Source organism: Pteropus medius, unplaced genomic scaffold, assembly GCF_902729225.1.
Source record: "Pteropus medius unplaced genomic scaffold, Ma_sr-lr_union100, whole genome shotgun sequence".
NCBI classification, from domain to species: Eukaryota; Metazoa; Chordata; class Mammalia; order Chiroptera; family Pteropodidae; genus Pteropus; species Pteropus medius.
The window spans coordinates 19,044,154-19,061,975 of record NW_024349519.1 but is presented as its reverse complement, the minus strand read 5'-3'; the positions used below and the strand labels follow the sequence as shown (position 1 = coordinate 19,061,975).

General features: G+C 30.7%; 1 protein-coding gene across 3 annotated transcripts in view; it reads left to right on the top strand.

Annotated features, from left to right (window-relative positions):
• PIK3C2G (phosphatidylinositol-4-phosphate 3-kinase catalytic subunit type 2 gamma) overlaps positions 1-17,822 on the top strand; it is a 275,531-nt gene that overhangs the window by 38,013 nt on the left and 219,696 nt on the right. For all 3 annotated transcript variants that reach the window (XM_039882575.1, XM_039882574.1, XM_039882573.1), the window contains exons 6-7: positions 11,163-11,265; positions 16,638-16,708. In XM_039882575.1, the coding sequence (XP_039738509.1) occupies positions 11,163-11,265; positions 16,638-16,708 (174 nt within the window). The remainder of the gene's footprint in view (positions 1-11,162; positions 11,266-16,637; positions 16,709-17,822) is intronic.

The window sequence follows — 17,822 nt, the reverse complement described above, 5'->3', positions numbered from 1 at the left end:
CGTGAATGTGAGTTTTAATAAATTAAAAATGCATGGTTGTTAAAATATAATGAACTAAGAAGCAGAAAAGTATTTCTTCCCAAAAAAACTATTACTATTGGAGTATGATGTAGAAAGATTTTTCATTTTAAGCTCTCCTTATGTTATCAGAACTATATACTTCTTAATCTGTTCTGTTCTATTAAGAAAGAGATCAATTATATGTAGTTGCTATTTTTGCAGTTTCTAATCTACTTTGGAATAGGTAAGAGTAAATCCTTCAAATTTAAATTCCTCACTTCTTCCAGGTGGTATATTTGTCTTCTCAAATTATCACAATAAGTAACTACTTGATGAACCAACAAGTTTTGAGAATTAGGACCTTTTGTCATCACAATTAAATGTCAAAAGTCAGGATACTTTTTCAAAACTTTATTTTTTTGTAATGCTCTATTTTTTACTTCTTTCTTAAGTTGTATTTTGCTATTTTTTTTTTAACTTAACTGTTTTTACCAGGGGTAGTAAAGTAATATATAAAATCCTGAAAAGGGGAGAAATGTAAATAAACATGATGACAGGCACAGATTACACATCTATTTACATATGTACTGATTTGTTAAAACAGTGTCTCAAACTTTAATGTGTATACCAGTCACCCGAAGATCTTGTTAAAAAATTTTCTAATTTAGTTGGTCCAGGGTGGGGCCTGAGACTCTGCATTTCTGCATTTGGGTGGTGCTAATGTTCATAGTCCACAGTTCACATTTCAAGTAGCAAGATATTAGAGGCCAAGGATATTAATGAACTAAGAATTTAGACTCTGAAAAAAAATTTTACACACTTTTCCAAAGAAGTACATTGGACAAAAATTAAATGTAATTGACAAAATAATTAAGAAGTAGTTATACCTTGTAATGTATTGCAAAATTAAGAAACATAACTTCCTTAGCAAGCCAAAATTCTCTTTTTCATAAGTCAACTATGTTGTTATGGAAACTCATTTAACATTGATCTTAATTTAATATCACAAATTTTTTCTGTCAATTAAATATTCTATTCTATCTCTGGCTCTTGTCCTGTCTCTCCCTCTCCCTGCTAAATGTATCCAAAATCACAAAAACACACTTTGATATCATGATATCACTTAGTTATCATGATAACTATTTTCAAAAATGAGAAGGTTCCTGACCTCTTACACCTGGATATCACATGTACTTACCAGAGACTTCAATTATATAAAACACAGTCTCATTAACTATCAGTATTCTCCTCAAAAGCTGCTTTATAAACAGTTTTAAATAATGAATTATGATGAAAAAGTAAATTAAAGAATTAGAACAGAAACTTCATTAATTTTCTCATAGGCTCATGATAGCTTAATACAAAGTTGTCAGCAATATGAAGAATGGAATACAAAATCAGCAAATTAAAGTCAGAATAAATTAAATAGAGAAACCACAAAATAGAAGTCATCCTGTTCATTCAAGAAATATTAACCTCTTCCTTCATGTTCTTGAGCTTTAGTGCCCACACGAACTACCACAGAGGGCGTGTCCTTGGTAACCCATTTCCCCATTTCCCATGATCTTCTCCAGTAGACAGTCTCCACTGGGCTTATACAGTGGCAATCTTGAGGACCAGAGTAAGACTTTTTTCTTTCTTATTAGATGTGGCACAGATATAAAGGACTATTTCCTAAGATGTTCCCAAGTCCTCCTTTCCATCCAAGGAGTAATGACAGCTGTGCCTTCACCTAGACTTGTATTCATCTCACATTCGTTTTTTCTTCATAAATGTATTTATAATATATGAAGTATAATGCTACTTCATAATTTTATCCTTTATTATCTACCCTAGATTTAGTAGGGTACATATGTTTGTATTCCTTACCCCTAACCTATGTGATTTAAGTAATTTCTTCTATCAAAAATCTTGCTATAAGTCTTACTCTCTAATGCAACTTAAAAATAATTTTCTTTTTCAGCTTATATGGGAAACACTAACATTTACCGCACTTAAAAACTTTTGCTAAATAAATCATGATTGCATTGTCAGTAGTAAACCACAAGTGCTGCATTACAGACACTGAATAATCTTTTTTGAAAATTTTGCTTGAACCTATTGCTTATAGTTAAAGCCAGGTTTTAAATCCTTGATTAAAAAAAATAAAGAAAACACTTTCCTTTATTATTTAACTGACTTTTGTCAAGGAATGCTATAACCCAGAGTGGTTAAAAAAATTTTTTTATCAAAAAGGAAACTTATGGTAATTAATAGTCTTACTTTGAAATTGTCATATATATTCTTAAATCTAAATTAAGAAAGCAGATCCACTTCTTTATTCAACATCAGCATTGATTTGTATGGTCTGGCTATCTACTCTGGGGTCTCTTTTCTGTCTCCTGACTTCTCTTAATACAGAAAATGTTAAATACCTTTGTTATAATGAAAAATTCCTCTTCAAGAATTAGAACTAATTAGAATTTTTAAATAATCTTTTTAAAAAAACTTCTATTAAAAAATGTTTTAACAATATTATAATCTACTCTTGTAAATCTTTAGGCTTACTTTAAGCACATAGGTTAAGATGTGTTTTTCTTTTACATAACTCTTCCACTTATCAAAGCACCATATGAACCACACAAAGTCCTGCATGAATTTTACCAAAAAAAAAAAAAAAACACGTCACAGGATTAGAAAGAACATGTCGTAACTTTGAGAGCTTTCACACAGAATAATAAAAATGTGTTCTGTTAATAAAACATTTAAGAATATCTTGAGTTACTTCAATTTAGTTTTCAGATTTCCTTCACAGTACTTTTCCCAGTATTTAAAAATTAACTTTGGTTTCTATCTTTAATAAATAGTTGACAATAATAATAGTTAATGCAAAATTGCTTTTGGTTCTAACCAATAACTCTACTAAAACAAATGTCCTAATATGTGACTACTCTATACATACCTTCATTTGAAAGCAATTACCCCAAAGAAAGAGCTGTGCTAAATAAAGTTTGTTTATTACTGAAAGTTACATGTAAAGATTATGATGGCATATTTTAGCCCCAATCTTTCTAAAAGTTTTGTGATCATGCAAGTATCAATAACCAACAGACTTGATAAAAAGAATCACAAAGGTGTTGCATAATTTTTCCAAGAAAACAAAGCAAATCAGAACTAAATGCAGGTATACCATTTAATTTCATTATACCTAAAAATGTAATAGCCAATATGCAGCTATTGAGTTATTTTTGTTACTCAAAAGTGTTATTTACTTAAAAGCTAAGAATTATTAAATCACTGACCCACCACCACCACCAATTTTGAATTGAGGTTTAAATAACCTAGTGCTCTGTTTTTCTTAAATAAAATGAAGGAATTAGGTAAAGAATATTTGAATTACATAGTACTTCAAATTAGTCAGTATCACCTTATTAAGATTTAAATGTGCTATTTTAATATCAGTTCTTGAAGTTTTGTATTAGCAAAATCTATGGAATGTCTCTCCTCTGGAGATTTGTGGAAAAAATAATGAAAACTTGAAATGGAATAATATCTGTATTTTTGATCTCCTGGGTAGGTGACTGTATTACAAATTTTACATATCTTACCCCCCAAAAAACTCCTTAAAGGTTAGTACATATTTTTTCAAAGGATACAAACTTCCAGGTTCCCGTCTATGTTTCTTTCATATTGACTTTCTTAGTTAACTTCATTTATATAGATTGTTATGCTTTAACTTTATTGTCTTTTGTGATTGCGTAGCTTACCAGAGAGTAGAGAAGGCATTGTAAACTTGAAAATTGCTATAAAACATTTCTCCTAGGTTTAAATAAAGCCTCCTTTGCAATATATTCAATTTCATTTTAATTTTGAATTAAAATGTGTGTGTGTGTGTATGTGTGTGTGTATGTGAAGGAATGCAACCATATTCAAGTGAAAAGGCATGAGGGACAGTTGCCTTTTTACAGGCAAGAGGGAATTCTTAAGAAAAAATGGGGCATCTGAATGGAAATGTTTAGATCTCTTAGGTACAGTTCAGTCTTGAGTAGTATAACTGTTGGTATCCATTTATGCCACATAGAGTGTCTCCGTTAAAACCCTAACTCTCCTCTTCTAACTATCCCAATGCTACAAGTCCTAGTTCTAGAATTTAACCTATGCTTGTGTATCTAAGTCATGAATTGTAACTTTCTCTATTTATGGTTCTCCTGAGAGAAGAATAACAAAAAACTCGAGGTACACTGGTTGAGGAAAACAACATATAACTTATCTTTATCTTTGCTGACTCAGCAACAGATGCCTCTTTGCACATAAAATCCAGGGTATTTTCATTAGGTACAAAGCTTACTAGAATTAAAAATATGGTAGAAGTAACATAGAAATTTTTAAGTGTCAAATATTAGAGGAATGCATGTGTACATGTGTGCATAGGTGCATAAGCATTTGAAAAATGCTCTGTGGAATACTATAACATTATTAATATTTTAATATTCTGTTATGTTTACCTTACATTTCTTAGTTAATCTAAGTATTGAAAGACAGCTTAATTACTGAGTTTTCTAAAAAATGTTTTTAATAGCTGTCACAATCTAGGCTCTCAATATTCATAAAATCAAATTGAAATACTCTTTTCTATATGTGACTGTAACATATAGAAAATACATCACTGTGACTACTTATTACACATAAGAATGGAGAACACTTAAACCTAGTTATCCTATAAAATAAAGATGTATTTATTCCAGTGAAAGAGTAATGTTCATAAAATGTGTATTTACAAGGATGCCTAGGCTGATGGGAATCAATATTTGTAGGTTGGGCATTATTTAGGATGTCTTTTTTTGTTCATAGGACAAATGTAAAGTATCTATCTGCATATCTTTTTTTTTTTTTTGGTGTTACTTATGAATAGAAAATAGGAATAATCATGAGCAAGGGATTCAGTCTTTTGGTATTTATCTTAAATAACAGCTATACCCATAACAGTTTCTAAGATAGTAATTAGCACACTTATTTGTTGAGAGAATGAATAAATGAATGTGCAGAACTTTGATTTACTAATATGTATTTTAAAAAAGCGAAGTGTTGATTGTATCATAGATTCGTTTTATTTAAAAGTTGAAGATCTTTACAAAATCATTAAATAAAACTACTAAGCACCTATATTTGAAATGTTATCAGATTTAGAAAAACACTCAATGTATAAAATCTGAAATATATAATCCATTGTAAGAATAGTAATATATACCATGGTTATATTTGTGCTCAAACCCTTCTCTCAGATTATCCATTCTAGCAGCGATATTTTTTATTTCTTTTTTTTCTTGGTGTGGTAGCATTTCTTCCTATATTTTCTGATACCTAGAGTCCTCAAACACAGTTTTTTTCCTTATTTCATTTACTCATTAAATTCTACATACCACCATTTTTTCTATTCTTTAATGCTTTCTTTTTCTCTCTTTCATTATCTCTAGATCATCGCTGTCCAAAATAAATAGAATACGGGCACATAACTATTTTGTTTTCTACTAGCCACATTAATATATATATTATATATATATATTATATATATATGTATATTGACCTAAATAAAATATTGCATTAAAGTTTATTTCTACCTGTTTATATATATATATAATGCAATGTTTTATTTATATATATAAATATATATATAATTTATATATATATATATATAATGCAATATTTTATTTAGGTCAATATACGTAAAATATTATCACTTCAATATGTAATCAAAATTTAAAACTATTGAGCTGTTTTACATAGGCTGTCTTCAAAAGTGTACTTTATGATTATAATACATCTTAATCCAGACTAGCCACATTTCAATTGCTCAGTAGGCACATGTGTCTAGTGATTACTATACTAGATAGTATAGCTCTAGATCATCAGAAAAGTCATTAAAAAGGTGGTCATGCCAAGTAGAGTGATAGCAAAGTGGTGAATAGTAGTTTACAGCTCTTAGGAAGTTAGATATTACTGGAGGCTCTGTAGTCCTTTAACATCAAATTTAAGGGTAAGTGACAATTCTGGCACAGTAATAGTTTTTATTATTGCTAACACACACAGAAAGGACTAGTTAGTATTTTTAACACGATACCTGGAAAAATGGTGTAGCAAATACATTCTGCTCTGTAAGACATCAAGTTTCTATAACACAAATTAGCTTATTCATAGATGCCACCTTAATGTATGTAAATTTTTCTGGCGTATTAACTTTTTTTTCTCCACTAAGAAACAGTGGCTGAATGCGAACTACACAGGAAGCTGCTGTGGGTGACAGTATTGTACACAGTGACCCATGACCCTTTGCCTAACATGCATTTTTTTATCAACTTTGCCTTAAGCTCTGTCTTGAAAAACCCTGTTGAAGAATTCCTCACAATATTTGTGCATTTTCTCCTCATCTCTACATTCAGCAGCATCAAAACTTTCTTACATCCTCTTCCACCAAGCTAAAGACATTTTTTAAAAGCCATCTTTTATTTACTATACTATTTCTTTACATTTTTCAAAGTAGATATGTCTTTTTAAATCTGTGCTAGTGTTTTCATTAAGATCTGTGCATGTGTATCTGTGCTCTGGTTAGAGATCTGTTGATTTGAGTGGTCCCTTCCTATCCTGTTTTCCATGAGACCTGTTATTTTTAGCCTACAATTTGCAGAACAACTCATCCCCTCCTTTTATAAAAAGAAACATGCATATCACATTATAGCAGGAATGCTTGAAATAAATTTCAAGTGTGCTGTATTTACTACAAATATTTGTGTTCTAATCTTAGGCCTTATTTTGTTGAACCCAGAGTCCTTATTTGTAAAATGAGAGAGATGGGCAAGAACTTCCTTTCCAGTTTTTGAGATCTCTTCATGCAAAATTATACATGGTACTCCATAATTAAAATATAATTATTTATCTTCAAGACTGGATTAATATGTTAGAATAAAAATGCAAATCTACCCATTAGCCTACTATAATTCTCATGAAATGACAGAAAGAAAAATATTAATGAAAAAGCTCCTGATAAAACAAGAAAGGGTGATAGCATGGGAAAGACAAAATAATAGCAAGAGGATTGTTGAGTTCCCAGGTAAATGTCAAAAGATATTTTAAATAGAAGGGGCTTTTATACATGACAACTTTATTTTAAAAAGGCAATTTTCTAAGAAATGATGAATTTTCAAAATTAACTTAAGGAGAAGTATAAAAGTGAAATAGAACAATGAGCCATAGGGAGTGGAAAATGTAGTTTTAGGCAAATTGCACCAAACCTTCAGAGATTACAACAGAATTCCACAAGCAAAATCAACACATAAACCCAACTAATATAGATCATGGAAAACTTGTTAATTTATAATAGAACGGAATCTATAAAATATCTTACAAAAAGCATAATATATGTAAGATCTACATGGAAGAAAACAAACACTTTACTCAAGCGCATAAAAGAGAAACCAGTGCATACAAAAATATACTTTTCTTTGAAAGCAGAATTCAATATTATCAAAATACCAACTCTTCTTATATAATTTCATAAATAAAATGTAAGTCAACACTATATTAACATTTTCTCTTTAACACTGACACACTAATTCTAAAATTGTTCTCAAAGAGAAATTGTGCAAAATAGATAATATATTTTTAATGGTGACTTTCACTTATTTTCACACTTCAAATTTGCTAGAAAATTAAATAATTGAAACAATTTTATTTTGACATATGAATAGATATATGGATTAATGGAATATTTAGAGTCCAGAAACACATCAGATATTTATAAACAAATGGTTATGTGTTAAATATGATGTCAGAGATGAAAACATGTTCTTATTAATTAGGGATGTTTGAGAAAGTTTCTATCATTTTGGAAGAAATGTCTAAAATTGGAGCTGTACATTGCTATTTACACAATGATACATTCCAGATAGATTGAGGAAATAAGTATAAAAAGCAAAAAAAAAGTGTTGCTATGAAAAAATTAAATTGAATTTTTTAAAGATAATTGATAATCATTAAAAACTTTATAGCTGAATTAAATGTGGAAAAAATAAATTTAAAAGATTAGAACACTAATTATAAAAATCTGACTCATTTCTCCATTCATGTTGTTCCTCAAGTCCAAGTATGTGCTCTTTATTAAGGAAGCTGTATTGTTTGAAACAAAGTCATGCATACAGAGAACAAACTGATGGTTGACAGATGGGAAAGGGGTTAGAGGATGAGTGAAAAGGTGAAAGACTAAAACTGCTAGCTATAAAATTAGTCACAAATGTAAAGTGCAGCATAGGAAATATAGTCAATAATATTGTGATAACCATGTATAGTGCCAGATGGATACTATACTTACCATGGTGATCACTGCATAAGGTGTAGTATAATTGTCTAATAGCTATGTTGTACACCTGAAACTAATATATCATATGCCAACTATAGCTGAAAAATAAATTTTAAAGATACACATATAAAAATTAAGTTTTTTTTAATTAAAAAAATAATGAAACAGGAAATTAATTACAGGCTTGGTTTATGCCAGGAAGAAAACATAAAATTATAATCAATAGACACCTTATCCTATATCAAAGGCTTTCTTTATTCTAATACCAAAACTTTAGCAATTAAGAGGCTATTTGGATATTTTTAGTTTAAAAATAAAATGTTTTAAGATATATATCTTTGTTATAATTCCTATCTAACTTTTTTCATCACCCAATCTACTACTTTTCATGATTTCATCAGGTGATAAAAGAACCTGAAAATAAAATGCAAATGATCCCTACCTGGGCAATCGTAGGGTAATTGGAGAACTGAACAGATTAAGCTATAAACTTTATTTGAGAGTGTTACATAAATAATTACTATTTCAGGTTACAATAAAAAACCATTTAAGATATGTTTTATTTTTTAAAATTAGGTAACCACTGGAAGATTAAAAACATTTTGTGTCTCCCAAGTCTCTAAAGATAGACTCAGAGAAGACTCAGTGCCAATAAATGAATGAAAATAATTTTTAAAAATAAATATGGTTAATATAAACCTATAATACATAGCAGAAGGAACACAAATATTTGGAGCAAATACAACACACATTAATATCTCAACTTTAATTTTCTGATTAAGAGGCAGTCTCAGAAAATGAGTTAAAAGAAATTTAGCTACAGGCTAGAAATACAGCTAAAATAAAATGTTCTCATTTTTAACGGAAATATATGTGTGCTTAACCATTTATTTCATCCTACAAAAAATTGCCATAAACTCTTGGTAATTGTTATTCTGGAAAAAATGGAAGAAAGTAATTTTTCTTAACTGTTTTGTTTTGTCCAGTTTAATAAAATTTAAATGTTTTCCATGAGAATGATTTTTATAATGTAACATTTTTTAAAAAAGAGAAAAATTATAGAAGAAAAAAATCCTTCTAAAATCTGATAATTACTCAAAATCTGATAATTACCCAGACCCTACCACACACACACACACACACACACACACACACACACACAGAGAAAGGAAGAAGAACTAATTTCCTTTTAGAAAGAAGTAGAATTGGAAGGTTTAGGAAATACAAATATAAGATGTTCAGTTAACTTTAATTTCAGAAAACTATAAGTCAGTTTAAAAAGCAGTAGCCATATCTGAGGTTGATTTCACCAAACTAAGGTCCAGGGTCCAATTTCAACATACTGAGGAAAGGAAGCTTTGAGAGCAAGATGGATCACTGCTCTTAAGTTGGTTCCCAGAAGAGAAATAGAACTTTAGGCAAGGAAAGAAGAATTAAAGTTGGGGGAGGTAAATGGAGAGGAGGTTGATTCTGTGTGATAGAATATGAGAATGGCCATTGGAGCAGAACTTCAGGGAGAGAAGTCAGGAGTCAATGATTCCAGTATTTGAGCGAATACGCAGACCATACAGTATGTCTAGACCAGCAGCAGAAATGACTCAAGGAAGAGTATGAGTCCTAGGGATAGCACTAGGACAGAAATCTTATTTAGACTAACAGGGGAAATGGGGCATGGAACACGTTATGAATACTTTCATAATTTGGGTAGGTGTTGGATTTTCTTTAAAAAATAGCAATTGCTAAAATAAACATTTACAGAGAAGTTAGTAGACATCAGCATAGAAAAGTTGCATTTGTCTGACACTGTTGGGAATAGATGGTTCCAAATATTTAGTGAATTTTCCAGATACATGAATACATCACCTTAAGGACCCCAAATTTTTAACATAAGGTTTTTTCTCCTGAAATCCTTTATATGTTTAATGAAGATCTTAAACAAAATACATTAATGTAGTTCATCCTTTTTAAATGACTCAGAGTCACTAGAGATATCAAAATTTTCAGCTGTACAGATCACATAGTAAAAGCCTTTCATTTAAAAGAATAGGAATCATATTTACATTGTAAATCAGTAATTCATTGTGCTCAATATTTAATCTGTAATTAGCAAATATTTACAGCAAGAAAAAGAAATGAGAGAGACAGAGAGAAAGAGAGACAAAAGAAAGGTGAAAATATATCACACCACTAGAAATTTCTGAAATAGGAAAGGATATTTTTTCTGTTTAATCTACTTGTCAATCCCTTGATATAGACATTAATATTCCAATTCTAAAAAGGAAAATATTAAGTTTCAGATAATTTAATTGATCTGCATAAGGTTACGGAGCTAATAAATCTGTCTCTAAAGCCCATGACATGTTTTCCTCACCACTCTGCTTCTTTGATACAGTGGTCTCCACATAGACTTTGTGGCATCAATTAGACCTCTCAGAAGCATGCTGTCCTCAGCTTTTAGGTGGCTGGATAAAACTAACTTTGAATATGTAAAATAATCTTATTATAATTTATTTTGTCCACTCTAAATGTATCTAATCATTTTCTAACTTAATTCATTAGAAAATAATTGTAATATCTTGTCATTTAAAAACGAATATAATGAGGATATATATATATATATATATACAGACATATAAAACTATCATCTATCATATATATGTATATACACATATATATACACATATATTTACATATACACATATATATATACACACACATATAAACTTTTGCCAGATTAAATTCCAAAAATAAAAGGAAATGAAGTTAGAGAGGATAACATATACTTAGGGGTGTTAGGGGAGGAATTGATTTTTTTTCTTTTTTTTTCCTTCAGTGATCACACTTTGGGGAGCCACAAAATATTTCAGAAAGATAAATCTGTTATTCAACTTAATCTGCAGAAAAATAGGGAAGCTCCAGGAAAGTTATCTCGAAAGGTAAGACCTTCTTAGTACTGGTTTCAATTTGCACATTGATCATTTTAAGGACAATATTCCCATCTTTATGGATTGTTACCAATTTGGAATTATATATCTTGATGAAGACATATTCATTTGAGGATATTTACTGAAACATAATGAAATATTTATCTATGCCTGTTAACAATTTGGACTGAAGCAACTATATCAACACATTACTGCAACCTCAGTATAATAAGAAATCAATAGATCTCTTGGAAAAATTATTTATGAAAAACTTATTAAGGTTATTATATTCATACTAGCCATGAATCCACTAGGAAGTAAATGAAATAGAAAATGTAAAGTGGAAACCACTGAAGGAAGAAAAATAGCACAACTCGTTCTATTTGAAGACTTCGTTTATGTCTGTGTCAATATAGTTTAAATCAGGACAGATTAATATTCATAATATATATAATAAAACTACCTAGAAAGGAATTGCCTTCTTAATCTGTCCTGATTGCTGAGCTTTAATGACAGTTTCATGCTGTTTGACATGAATTTTATTCTCTGTGTGATGTCTTAAGTTACTTTAAACCCAAACTGCACAATATACAATGAACTTTAATATTTTGGCAGTTTTTATCTGTAGAACCTTCCAATTATTTGCTTTAAGCAAAAAATCCAATCACCCTGTCATTTACATCAGATAACAGATTTCCAGTGAATGACTTTTTTTTTTCTAGTCTGAGGTGTTTCATCATAAAAAGTGTCAGGTGGTGCATTAGGTTGCAATATATCAGTGTGAAATATAACATAATGAGGCCAAAAGAGAGTTGTTCGGAAATATCTTCTGGGACTGGTTATCCAATTCAGCCAGTGTTGACAGCTCCAGGACTATGCATTTGAAATCTCCACAAAGAAACATTATAAAGTACAACTAATACTCCCAATATTAATAAACCTAAAACTCTTCACAGTGTCCTCAATGTTGACAAAAGAGCTGAAATCATCATTTCATTTCAACATGAGGGAAGAGAGGAAATATGATTCTAATTTCTAATCCTGTTTAGAAGTTGCGTGCTGCTAAAAAAAACTTATTGTTAGTAATTCACAGATCACTAACATTTCAGTTTCTTATAAATTAAGGTTTATTCTGAAATCCACATAATTCCATACTGTGATATAATATGTATGGAGTATATATTTATATCTTGGACTTGAACATTTCTATCACATTTACTCTTCACAATAATTCTATGTGGTAAATACTATGAAAAATAAGGAAATTGAATCACAGGGAGCTCCATGACTTTCCCCAGATCCTATTCATGGAACTGGTAAGCAGAGTTACACGAATTTGAGCCCAGTCAGTAAGTCTCTACAGCTCATACCTATGCTACCAATTACTCAAAAGTTTTAGATGTGAGTTTTAGATGTGAGATCAATTGGTCAAAATTCTAGATATATACATATAATTTTTTCTTTGTTTTGTTTTGTTTTCCACAGCTATATCCACATACCCAAATGTCTGAGGCATGATAAGTGTTCAATAATAATTAATCCTATTAAGTGCCAGGCACTATTATGAGTGCTGTATGTGTATTAACTCACAATAGCCCAAGAGCAAAATAATGTAATAATTACTACTATTTTCCTTTTTTATATAAATAAAAGTACTGAAAATTTTAAAGGTTATTTGAATGACCCAATATCTTACAGCTAGTAAATAAGGAAGATGGGATTTGAGCAAAGTTAGTCTAGTTATAGAGCTCACTATACATAATGCCATCCAATATGGTATCTTTGGGTTGTTGTCATCATAAACAGGGATAAGTATATAGCATAGCTGGGTGGAAAGTGTATAGTTGTCACTAGAAATTCCTGGTTTTCAATGTGTCATTTGCATCATAGTGGGAATTAAATTACACAGTTCTTTTTTTATGCTTCATGGTTCGACTCATACATTTTTACTTCCCGCGATCAATATCACCAACTCTAAGCTAATTCAACAACTTTCTAGGTAAATAATATAAATGCTTTTCTCATCTACAACTTTCCTGGCACTGACATTGTTATTTAAAAATTGATAATATGCCGGATGGCATAGGTATTTGTATATTCTAAATTCACTCATATTTACTATATAACTGCTACATACAAGGCCCTGTACTAATGATAGAGTAGTAAACTAAATCAAAAAGATCTCAACCCTCAAAGGACTTGCTGTGCAGGGGATTCAACTGGCTTTGACTCTCAATTAAGAATAGTGGTGGCCTTCGCATAGACTATGAAAAAGATATTCCATGTCTCCATCTCCCCAAGTCCTGGCTCTTCCAGGATATTTTTAGCATCACATTCCAAAAGAGAAGATATTACATTTTAGTAAGAGCTATAAGAGTTTACTTCCAGGTATTGTGCTAAGTATACTAAATGTATAAAAATCTAATAATTGATTAATCGATTAATTTATCAAATATTTATTAAATGCTTTTTAGATACTAATTATACAGTACTTTAAGGATCTTATATAGTAAAGAAACAGTTTACTGAACCTACTTATAATTCCGAATTATGTCTTAGAAACCATATGCACAGACTGTTACCCATTTGTTCATTGAACAAATAAAAACTGAGCTCCTACAATGCTCCAGGCACTATTCCAAACACTGGACATGTGGAAGCAAACAAGATATTTCAGTTCTTGTTCTAGAATGTAGAGTTCACATCCTAGTAAAGGAGACAGACGATAAACAAATAAACACTAAAAGTCTGATAGAAATATGTGCTTTGAAAGAAAAGATAACTATGCTTTCAGAGTCTAGAGTAGGAGCACCTGATGCAAATGACTGTGAAGGGCTAGCAGTGGAATTCTTTTTATACATAAACCCTAGTGCATAGAGGCCTAGCTCTGACCAGGGAAATAAGAAATGTTACATTTATTGGTTTGATATCTTTTTTAAAAGCAGAGATGCTGTATTCATACTACCAAACTCAAAAATCTGCTCTTGGACAAATTATTAAATTCTCTGCACCTTTGTCTTCTTATCTAAAAAAATGTGAATAATAATAGTACTTAATATGGTTACTGTAAAAATTCAAATAGGAAACATAAATGAAGAGCTTAAATCAGTTCCTGCACCTAGTCAGGACAATGTATTAGTTATTGATGTCATAAAATTAGGGTGTTAGACGATATGATATTTTAGTCCTTTACTATTAAAAACCCTATATGATAAGGAGATAGTGAATGTTCTCCTTTCATAATTCTATTTTTAAAGTGTCAAAATTCTTTGTGATTTTCATAACTTTAGCTGTAAGTAAAAACTTATGAACAATTATATTTTCTTTCTAGTAAAACAACATAAACTTGGCTTGATGATATTCTTTTTATATAATACTAGTAATATAATCATCATTATCATTCTATTAAATGTACTGACACTATTGCTTTTCAGTAAATACTTTAGAGTTCCCTAATTGTAAAAGGCATTGCAAATTTAAGTCATCTCAGACGTCTTTCCTACTTTAAGCTTGCTTGTATTATAATGAAATATGGCAATTTAATTCTTGTTCCATGAGATTATTCATAAAACAGGTTGACAGTCTTTAGAAATCATTCTAGGTTTCAAAATTTTTAAATCCCCATTTTGATGAAATGTGATATGAATGACTGAGTCTTTTGTTCTCTGTCTCTTTCAAATTTGATCAAAAGTATTGCCAGCATTGTAGATATTAATCATAAAATCAAGATTTCATGCTAACTCGAGAAAATATTCACAGAATATTTACAGCAATATATTTTGTATGAAAAAGGAAAAAAATGCCTTAACTTTTTCCTTAAGATGAAGGTATGACCTTCAGCTTTGGAGAAAAAGTAAAGTGTGTGATATATTCCATGGACAATTGCTCAAACTTTCCTCCAGCCTTTTGAGACCTTTCAAACAAAAAGATTTTCTTGTAAGTGACAATATGACAAAGGCCAATTTCCCCCCCAAAAAGCATCTCTAGAAGCCAAGTAAAGTGGTTTTAAAATGAATATTATTATGCTATACTGAAAGATGCAAATAAGTCGTATTTATTTGCTTGCTATGGTTTTAACTTCTGAAAAAACAAAAGTGCCAAATATCACAGTTCAAATATTACTACCTCTTTTTTGGCTCTCGTTTTTATTTTTTAATCTCCCTCCCCTTTTACTGTGCTTCCCATAACTAAAGTTTATCTTTTTCTTGTTGCAGGAAAATATTCTCCACTATCACACTTCCAGATTTAGTCATCCCAGTGACTCTAGATGTAAATTTCTAGATAGTGAGCCTCATGTTTTCAAGTTCCTTAACATTTCCACAAAGTTTTTCTTTTTAATAGCACACACTTAACTTATGGTATTATAGTGAAGACCATATTCTTTCCATGTAACTTAGCTTTCTTCTTTCTCACAAACAACCCAATATCAAAATTAATTTACCTTTGACCTTAAACCATATAAAAGTTGTTCTTCTGATGTTTTCTGTCAGAAACTCTAATAGGTAGCTTTTAAAATAGATTGTGTGTGTGTTGACATACAAGATTACAAGTATCCTAAGCATTAAGGGATTTCCTCAGCTCCCAAACTTAACACCACCATATGGTGACATGGTGCAATTATAGAGTATATTGGAGTATATTGCATTCTCCTCTGCAAACTTGCACAGGGTTTCATGAATGTCCTTGCAGAATTGCTAATCAAGGAGTATGGTATGAGTGTGTGCGTGTGTGTGTGTGTGTGTGTGTGTGTGTACGTGCGCGCACACGCGTGTGCATATGGACCGTAGGGCTGATATTTTATGATGAGTATTTATCATATTTATCTTGGGAGGATGATTACAATGCTGCCTGTTAACTCCTGGGATTTATACTTAGCAGTAGTTGTAATTCATTGGCACAATTTTATGTTCATGAAATGGAAACATCTCTTAACTGACATTTTGGTGGCCAGATGTGGTAAATCTGAAAAATGGAGGAGTTCATTCTGTCTGCGGCCGATCTGGAAGGCTGTCAAATCTTATACGGCCACAGCATCTGTGAGCTAAATGTAAAGAAAAAGTGCACGTATGTGGGAGAACTGGTGTCTGCAAAACTGCCTTCCTGCTGGTAGAAATTAATGTTTGACCTTGGTGATGTCAAGAGTTTTTTTCAATTGTCTTTGAGGTTTGATCCTCAACGAATGCTCAGCTTTCTGTTTTACTCTTGAAAAGAATGCTTACACAGTTAAGGAGAGTCTTGTAAAATCTTTAAAACAAAATATTAAAATGATGAATGAGGGTTATCAAAAAGGTGAACGAAATGACAGCAGGAAGTTATAGATCTATTTTTATCTGGTACTCATTCCTATTCGCTCTATAAATATTAATTTATTCTGCTGTCTGCAGCATGAAGATGACCACAGTCAGTTTTATCTGAACCAACTTCTAGAATTTATGCATATTTGGAAAATATCCAGGTAAGATATTTTATTTCTATTCCAAAACTACTTTCTGACTGAGTTTTCAAGTGCCAAATCAGAATGTTTTTTAGTTGATTGTAAAAACTGTCCTTTCATTAGTACAGTGGAGGCTATTGTACATTTAATAGATATTTCCCTTTGGCAAATTCTGTTAGTAATTATCTATTCCTCACAGCTATTCAGACACAGTTGAAGAACTGCTAACACCTTCAAGAATAATCTAACATTCATTTTAAATCTCTGCTATAAGTTATTACATTTTCAATGATTTTTTTTCTCATTCATTTTGTGAGTGCATATGTCACTAAGCTCTTTGTATAACTGAATTTCCATACTTTGAAAGTCGCCATCTCCTACTTTAAATTCCTTTCTGGAACTCCCTGAAAATAACTGGTATATCATAAACAGAGAAGTGTAAATTCAAATTGGAAAACTCAAGTGACAGCAAATGAACATATCCTAATTGATTCTGATATTGAAATGATTCATGTATTATTCAAAAGAATGTATCTAACTTCTTACATTCTGTAAGAAGCTAACTTGGCAGAAGATAACCAGTAATATAGTATGGGTTTATCTGGAATTGTTCTGAGCTGAATGAAGCAAATAATGGAGTGTGGGAAGTATATGTTATAAATCTCTAAAGAAAAGCCTGATATAAAAATATGAGTTAAAAGTATTTCAGTGACTATTAATAATAATTATTTGTGGATTTTTACACATTTTGCATACATTATCTCATTTAATTCTCCCTACAGCCCTGTGAGACATTATCTTACTTTAGAATCAAGAAAACGAAGTTCTGAAACTTGAAGTTATTTAACTTGCCCGAGACCACTTAGTGGCAGTATTGAAATCAAGTCTGTCTGAAATTTGCAAAGTCCATATTCTTTCATTAAACTATTGTGTCTTTCCATATGTGCCTCTCCTTTTTTCCCAAAAAATATTCAGCCTCACACCAAATAATCATAGAATGGGTAGGATTAGAGAAGACTTTTGATATAACCTAATCCAAATTTTCATTTTATAGCTAATTACTAGATCAGGTATAGTTTCCCCTCAAAATGACATACTGACAAAGGCTGTGGTTTCCTTGTTCCAAAAGAAGTTT